The sequence below is a fragment of the Nestor notabilis genome, unplaced genomic scaffold (assembly GCF_000696875.1).
Source record: "Nestor notabilis isolate BGI_N333 unplaced genomic scaffold, ASM69687v1 scaffold1970, whole genome shotgun sequence".
NCBI lineage: Eukaryota > Metazoa > Chordata > Aves > Psittaciformes > Psittacidae > Nestor > Nestor notabilis.
The window spans coordinates 24,300-32,740 of NW_009911402.1; the positions used below are offsets into that span (position 1 = coordinate 24,300).

At 49.9% G+C, this 8,441-nt stretch overlaps 1 protein-coding gene across 1 annotated transcript in view; it reads right to left on the minus strand.

Moving 5' to 3' along the window:
- Nucleotides 1–8,441, minus strand: part of USP48 (ubiquitin specific peptidase 48) — a 31,221-nt gene that overhangs the window by 22,180 nt on the left and 600 nt on the right. Inside the window, exons 2-9 of the mRNA XM_010014440.1 lie at nucleotides 8,102–8,249; nucleotides 6,902–7,029; nucleotides 5,694–5,818; nucleotides 5,078–5,186; nucleotides 3,660–3,793; nucleotides 3,210–3,292; nucleotides 2,740–2,919; nucleotides 170–295 (exon numbers count right to left, since the gene is read on the minus strand). Of these exons, the coding sequence (XP_010012742.1) occupies nucleotides 170–295; nucleotides 2,740–2,919; nucleotides 3,210–3,292; nucleotides 3,660–3,793; nucleotides 5,078–5,186; nucleotides 5,694–5,818; nucleotides 6,902–7,029; nucleotides 8,102–8,189 (973 nt within the window). The 5' untranslated portion in view covers nucleotides 8,190–8,249. The remainder of the gene's footprint in view (nucleotides 1–169; nucleotides 296–2,739; nucleotides 2,920–3,209; nucleotides 3,293–3,659; nucleotides 3,794–5,077; nucleotides 5,187–5,693; nucleotides 5,819–6,901; nucleotides 7,030–8,101; nucleotides 8,250–8,441) is intronic.

An 8,441-nucleotide genomic window follows, 5' to 3' on the forward strand; every position in this document is an offset into this window, starting at 1 on the left:
GCCAGCTTGGACACAGGGGCTTGGAGCAACCTGCTCTATTGGAAGGTGTCCCTGCCCGTGGCAGGGGTTGGGGTTGGATGAGCTTTACGGTCCTTCCAACACAAACTATTCCATGATTCTATGATCACAGGATGGGCTGGAGAGGCCAAGGCAGTCCCAGGTGACTCACCTGGCACTTCGACTGTCAGGGATTTCTCCCGGGTCTGCAGCCTGTACACCAGCATGTAGGCATTCCGGGAGCAGTGCGTCCCCTTCCCACACTTCGGTTTACGAGTCTGGGATTTCGATGGCTCCGCTGTGGAACAGAGGGAAAACACAATCACCACATGAGCTCCCTCGTGGAGCCTCTGTGAGTGGGACGAGTTTGCCACCTAGCCGGCATCCCTCTGCCCTGCCAGGCCTCAAGTGCCAAGCACTGGGCTTGGCATGAAGCAAAACTGGATCCCAAAGACAGACCCAAATCCCTCCAGCATTCCTGGAGGCAAGGCAATTCAAAGGGACTAAAATTAGGAGACAGTTCTGAACCGCCCTTCTACAAGAGCCTTTTTTCTCTCCCCAGTTAAACCTCCCTGAGCCAAAAGCAGCTCTTGAAAAAACATCCTTCCCCCCACCCCCCCCAGTTCTGGTGTCCCAACACCAAAGCACAAAGTCAAATCCCCAGGGGAAGAAAATCTTATTTACAGGTTGTTGTTTGTGAAAAAACAGGCGTCATCCTGTCGGGTAACAAAGCTTTTAGGGAGCAAAGAGCCACGGAAACCGTCGTTTCAGTGTGACACAAACACACGTTGCAGGAGCTGCTGCTCCCAAAGCTGCCGGGCAAGGAAAACACACTTACCTACAGCTGCAGCTCCAAAAATCAACCTTTTTGAATGGAAAACCAATAAAGGAACAGCCCCTCCATAGGCCAAACTCTAACTAGAGCATTAAAATACTAAGAAAAGTGTCTGTCTTTCCCAAATTCTGGAAAAATTCTCATGCCTCCCCCACCACCGCATCCAAGGCACTTCCTAGACACTTTTTATTTGCATTTTCTCCAAATGCTTTCTAAATTGTTCCCATCTGGGAACACAGGACCCTGCCTGCAGCAGACCTCTGCTTTACGTTCCCAACCTCCTCCTGCTGTCACAGGCAACTGTAACAAAGAAGAGCCTCGGTTTTGCTTGGAGCAGGCAAAGAACAGATCAAAATCTTAAGGCTCCCAGCCTAGAGGCTTCTAAACACTTTTTGCTGCTACCCTTTGTGCATTCAGCAAGAACATTGGCTTGTGGTTAAGCATAAAAGCTTACAAGATTGAGGCCACAGAGGTTTATTTGCATTTAGTTTGCTATGCTGGGAAACCGGGGAGGTTAAAGAGAGAGGCTGAGCAGCTCGTGTTCCCTTTCAGGGCTTCTTTTTCTATGTTACGCCACTAGATGTCTAACCTGCTTCACAATCTGGCCGGGAGCAAGCGAGAGTCAAACATTAACTGGATGATGGAGCTGCTCTGGGCCCTATGAGGTGTTTGCTGGCAAGAGCTGGAAAGGCAGCGGCATCCGCAGGTGCTGTGCTGAAGAGAGGTGAACACCTCGAGGCACGCCTGCTACTCAGGCTTTACAGCTAAAGGAGCCTTTTACAAGGGCCTGTAGGGACAGGCCAAGGGGAATGGCTTTAACCTGCCAGAGGGGAGACAGAGATGAGCTCTGAGGCAGAAGCTCTTCCCTGTGAGGGTGCTGAGACACTGGCACAGGGTGCCCAGAGAAGCTGTGGCTGCCCCATCCCTGGCAGTGTTCAAGGTCAGGTTGGACACAGGGGCTTGGAGCCCCTGCTCCGAGGTGTCCCTGTCCGTGGCAAGGGGGTTGGAACTGGATGAGGTTTAAGGTCCCTTCCCACATAAACCACTTTGTGATTCTATGGTTCAAATAAATCTGAAGAGGTCTTTCCCTTAAGCTGGTACTTTACTATCCTTTAAGAAAGGTGACATTTCCTCAAGTCCAACTGCAGCAAAGCACACCGGCATTAACTTCCCTGTTTCCCAATGCTACAAAGCATCCTGTGCTAAGAAACACCAAGTGACTGCAAATCCAAGTGCTCAAAGTGCCAGTTGAAGGCTGAACCACTCCTCTGTATCAACTGTAGCCCAAGAAACCCACAGGTCCAGCTTCAGCCCAAGCTCTCCAAGAAATCATGACCTCATCCCATCCAGAGAATGCTGGTATCTGGGCAGCATCAGAACAGAAGAGCCCAAAGAGAAGTAAAAATCTCGAAGTAAAAAGGCAGTTTTGGCTCCCAAGCCATTATTTGGATTAAGATTTGTTTTAATGGAGACTCTTTACTGCCTCCAAGCAAAACACATCAATGGAAATAAAACCATAATGCGTTAAGGAAACTGAAAGCAATCTTGTTATCTGTCCCTACGCCTGCTTTTGCACCCTGGCCAAGGAAGCAGCACCATGCCTGTTTCATCCTGATAGGCAACTGCTGCCCGAGTTATCAGCACCTTATCTGCTGTGTGGCAGGCAAGGGAAATAGGAGAGGAGCTGCTCACAAGGTGTGTGTAAACACTCACAAAGGGCTGAGGTGAAGAAAATCTGGCTGCGATTACCAGAAGCACCATTTGCCACGTTACTCCCAAGAGGTGAGTGACAGCATGCGGAGGAGCGCTGTCGTTTGAGGAGGAACAGGGCCTCCACGTGCTCAGCCTCCGTGGTTTGGGTGAAAAGAGTGATTTTAAAAAGGGCACTCACAACTTAAAGGTTTTACCTAGATCTTCCTCAATCCCCAACTGCAGTTTCTTCCCTTCCATCTTTTCTATGTCTTCATCATTAAACTTGTACCACTCGCCCGTCTGCGGGTCCTTCACGTGGGCAATGTAGTGCCCGGAGTAGGCGCTCACACCGCGGTGGATGAGGACAGCGCTCAGCTCGTAGACATAGACACCATCTGGAAGGAAAGAGCAGTTATCCAGTGCTCTCGATGCAACAGCACAGATCTTTTCCTTCCTACTGCTTCATGATTTCAGAAGGCAGCAGATAAAGACTGCTCCTGAACTTGAATCTCTCCAAGACCTTGCTAAGTAGGTTGTGGCTTCCGCTACCCACTTAGTGAGGGAGTTATTTAAAACACAGGCTTCCAACAACTCCTGACATGACTTCCCATCAAAAAGGGGATTCAGAGGAGATGTGCTGAGGGGTGGTGGGTAAAGTTAACAAAACACAGTGCTAAAACCTCACTTTTTTGTTCCATGAAAGGCTCCATGTCAAGCAGCTCTGAGAAGCCGATGTAGGTGTTCAGCTTCTTCTTATGGCCAGTTTGCCTGTGTGGAGGCAAAGCTTCAGGTCAGAGAGAGCAGCAACAGCTCACACCCGAAAATAACTCCCCCTGAAACCCACCAAGAAGCCCACACACACCCTCAATCACAGAATCATAGAACCACAGAACGGTTTGGGTTGGGAGGAACCTTTAAGCTCACCCAGTCCCAACCCCTGCCACGGGCAGGGACACCTTCCACTAGAGCAGGTTGCTCCAAGTCCCTGTGTCCAACCTGGCCTTGAACACTGCCAGGGATGGGGCATTCATCACTTCTTTTTGAAATCCTCAAATTAAAGCAGGAAGAGTGGAGCAGATGACTTCCCAAAGAAGAATCTGGAAGGATCCAGGTTTTACTCCAGTGGGAGGCTCACCTGTCAAACACGAAGCGCATAAGCTGCAGGTTGAGCGTGCAGGGAAGGCTCAGCAGCCTGATCTTCCTCGTGGCATTCTGCTTGCTCTGACACGTCTCACAGAAGTAACGATTGTCCCCTTCTAGTTTTTCTTCCTGAGCAGGGAGGGGAGGCAGAAAGAAAGGGCTTGAGACCAGGTTACCACTGAAAACTCAAACCAGTCCACGCCACTCAACAGTGACGACCAGTCGACGCCACCCCACAGCTGAAGACTGAGGGGCACAGAAGTTTTTTAAATCACTAAAGTCTCTACCCAGCTGCTTTCCAAAATAACCTCTTGGTTAAAAATGCACTTTCCAGCATGGCCAGAGAGGGCTGCTCTCGCTTTAAGGACAATTTTAGACTCTATTCCTTGTTCTCAGGTCATTTCAAGGCTGCCAGGTTTCCTCCCCACTTGACTGAGTTGGTTGATACCTAATGAGGGCCACAGTAAAGGAGAAGAATTAATTAAATTGCCCTTTTCTGAGTTCACATGGACCAAGTTAATGTAAAGCCACGTTTTTGCCTGGCAAGCCCTGTCCTCTTGTGCTCAGCCACACAGACACCACCCTATAGGAGTCACTGTCTACATCTGTGTAGATCCAGCAGCAGGATTAGGCCAGAGAAGAATTCCAGCTGCCCTAAACAAGGTCACGGATGGTTTCACTTGGAGGAGGAGCAGACCAACCTGAAGTACACCAGTGCAGGGTTTAATGCACGTACCCAAACCAGTCTTTTCCCATAGCAGACCTGCCACAAGTAGAGCAACCGGTTTGCTGAGTGCATCAGTGAAGCAGCCAGACAGCTCAGGCACAGAGGCTTTGGGTTAGTCCTGCCCTGAATATTGTCAGTTTGAATCCACATCTCGACCCTTTAACATGCAAGATCTCAAGTTAAGACCTAGGATGATTTTTCAAGTCGAATTAAAAAGCACTTGCAGCTGCTCCCACAGCTATTCCCAGCCCTTCCTAGGACTTCTGAGAGCACATTCTGGAGCGGGGAATGTCTCCTGTTGCTGTGCAGATGAGCACTGATATGGAAGACACAAAAAGCAGTCATTCTCCTGGTGCTATCCATGACAAAGCATGCAGGGATTTCCTGGCAGACTTTGGGGATGTTTTCCCAACTCTGCAGGGAAAGGATTTTAACTGAACACGTGGCTTCAAAGTGCTTTTTAAAGCCATAACATGCACATGTTCTATGCTCTGGTCCAGAACCACCCCTTGCTTGCTCAATCCTCATTTTCTGGGTGCACGGAAAATACATTTCCCTTTGGATGCACCTCACTGGGAGAACTCAGTTGCTTTGCTCCGAAATCGACCTCGAAGGCTGCTAATTGAAGGAAGGAACTAAACCACCTTGCTAAGAATAGCAGGACCCCAATCCCACCGAGCTCATACCTTAAGGAATTCTGTTATACAGTCTGTCAACTGCTTGTGCCCTTGGATGTTTAACTCCAGCTCGTAAAATTTAGACACAAGTTTGGACTCTCTGCCACACTGGTTGCAGCTAGGATTGAAGAAACAAAGACAAAAACAGATCAGGACAGTTCACTAGTTCCTGTCTGAACTTCCCAGCCACTAGTAAAATACTCCTGAGCTATAAAACCAGGAGGAAAAGTTTAACACCTCTACACCACAAAACCTCTGCAGGGTGTGAACGGGGTAGTAGCATCTATCAGGAAAAGCAAGAGCACCAGCTTACACCATTTTGTATCATTTCTGAGGTGAAATCCACAGCTCTGAGAACATAGGAAGGAAAATACAATCCCCAAGCTGCAGGACTTCACATTTCATTAACTCACTTGCAGGTTTACTTGGTAGATTATCATTAAAGGCTAAAAAGCAGCTGCAGAACTGCACCATCACCACACAGAGAGCATGAAGAAACCTAAAAACCTCTTACAAAATGCTCTGGCAGAAGCTTACCTGCCTGGTTGATAGAAGGGCTCCCCTCCTCAAGTTCTAAAGCAGCTAAATAATTACAGAAAGGCTCTTCCCAAAGAGCAGCACTTACACCGTGACATAGGCGTACTCTCCGCAGAACTGCTTCTGCACTATGTTTCGGACATCTGGGTTCTTTTGTTTGGATAAAGTATCTTCCAGCAGCGACATGAACAGCTTTGAAAACTCCTGGGCATCCTGGAAAAGAACCCCAAGTCCCTTAACAACCCACTGCAGCACAAAGCCCAGTCACAACCCTGTTGTTCATTTACTACAAATTACCCAGAGCCCTACACACGGGCTGCACGGAGGCTGCGGCGTGCACTGAATGGATAAAAAGACCCGTCAGGAGAACTAAAGGAAAAGAGGAATTTGCCTCAAAGGAGCGTGAGGCCCCCAGCAGGAGGTAACCTGGCTCCTGGCCAGGCAGTTTGACTCCTGCCCTGCTCCTCACAGGGCTCTGGAAGGGAAAGGAATCTCCTGCAGAGCTTTCGTCTCAAAGCTCCGCATACAACACAAGCTGTCTCCGCTTGTGTGAGGGTCTGAAGGTAAAATAAAACACCCCAAAATTGAGAAGCTGCCCTGTGGATTCATCCCCTCCTGCCTTCCTCTCCCATCCTGGCTCTCCTTCGCTTTCCTCTTCCAAGAACAAGAGGTTCTGGCCTCTCCCGGCTGTCCCTCGGTATCCCTGGTCAGTGGTGACTGCTTCCTTCCCCTCCTGCATCCTTCCAAGGAAACACACACAGAGCTGGGGCTCTTCCTCACACAGTCTCCCTCTGAACTCCTCTAAGTGTACTTCCAAGCTGTGCCCTTCTCGTGAGCTCCCTCCAGCTTCACTGACAGCCCCACGGGCCCCACCTGCAGCACTTGTCCCTTTCTAACCCCTCTCTGACCCACACGCTCACACTGCACCTTGGCTGGCTCCTGGTGACCCCACAAACATCTTCTCACCCTGTGAGGGCCCTTCAACCCCCCTGAACTACTCACCAGGGAGGAGCAGCCCATAAAGCCCCTGCCAAAGGACCCTCCTGGCAGCTCCAGCTCCCACTCCACACAGTGCCAGGGTCCATCAGGTGCTAACACCACTCCCTGTCCTCATCCCATTGCTCTCTGGGCTCCTTCTGATTAACCTGGGCTCCCCCTGAGCCCCAACACTGACAGGAAGAGCCCGCAGCACCACTCTGTGCTTGCACCAAACAGCAAACCCCAGCTCAGAGACACTAAACCAACATAAAAGGGCAGTTTCACACTGCTCTGAAGGAGCTGGTTACTCAAACCTACCTGCTGCTGCCCTGTGTCCAAGCCCAGCGCCTTGACAAATCCGGAGGGATCGATGTATCGCCGCTTGCTGTTCTGCAGCAGGGCAAACAGGTACTGCAGGTGCTCACAAATGCTCTGAGGCTCATAGTCTATTAAAACAACATGTTGCACAAGTTACAGGCAGCAATTCAAGGCTAGAGGTAGCTGTGCCCAGTGACAGGTCTTTCTTTGTAAGGGGGAACTTAATGATTAGAAATGAAATGGTTTTGTAAAAGCCATTTTAAAATCATAGAATGGTTTGGGTTGGAAAGGGCAGGGACACCTTCCACTAGAGCAGGTTGCTCCAAGCCCCTGTGTCCAACCTGGCCTTGAACACTGCCAGGGACGGGGCAGCCACAGCTTCTCTGGGCAACCTTTGTCAGCACCTCACAGGGAAGAGCTTCTTCCTTGTATCCAACCTGAATTTCCCTGTTTCAGTTTAAACCCATCACCTCTTGTCCTATCGCTACAGTCCCTGATATCGTAAGAACTGAAGGAGTCCATGACACTGCTGAGAGCACAAGCCAAACATCATAGAAACCTGAAATAATTCACGATTGGAAAATCATTTCCCAGGTTGGAAAAGACCCTTAAGACCATTGAGTCCAACTGTAACCATCCCACAGTGCCTCACATGAGTAAAGTGTTCATGCTGTATGTGCCGATTACCAGGTAGCAACAGCTTCTTGTTAACCCCAAATGGTGAGATATTGGTTAAAGATACCATAAAAACAGGAATGGAAGGAATCGGATCCAGAGTGCACCCATAGCTCTGTACTGGACACAAAGAATGGCACCCAAGGCCATGGTGTCCACTCTGAGGGCAACTGGGAGCCTCACTTGTACTGGGATCCTAAATTTTTGCCCTCCTATGGGATGAATGTGGCTCCAGGTCAGCCCCAACCCAAGTGCTTCCACCCCCAGCACCATCATTAAGCAGCCCAGCAAGGAAGAAACCCAAACCAGGTTTTCCAACCAAATGAGGTCACTCTTGGGTTAAGAAATAACACGAATAAAAGCTGGTTCATTCCCACAAGCCAGGTAACAGACTCAAAACCAACAAAGCGGAGATGGGATGAGTGGCTCTTGCTTCACCCATGGATTCTCCTGCTAAACACAATCCCAGGTAAAGTCTAGGAGAAAAAGAGCAAACCTGCTCAAAGCAGAGGAGCTTCCACCCACCTTTGTCTTTCGGGATGCCCTCTCCAGCCAGGGAGGTGCTGGGACACAAGTAGAGGGCCTGCCGCAGCTCCAGGTTAAGGAACCACATCTGCAAGAACGTGTTGACGTAGCACGTGGCGCCGAGGTTCGTTAAGCCCACGAACGCGTTCTGGTGTGAGGGAGAAAGGAGAGTGGTCAGTACCCTGAGCAGGAGAGGAGAGCAAGCAGAAATCATAGAATCATACAACGGTTTGGGCTGAAGAGACATTAAAGCTCATCCAGCTCCAACCCCTGCCACGGGCAGGGACACCTTCCACTAGAGCAGGTTGCTCCAAGCCCCTGTGTCCAACCTGGCCTTGAA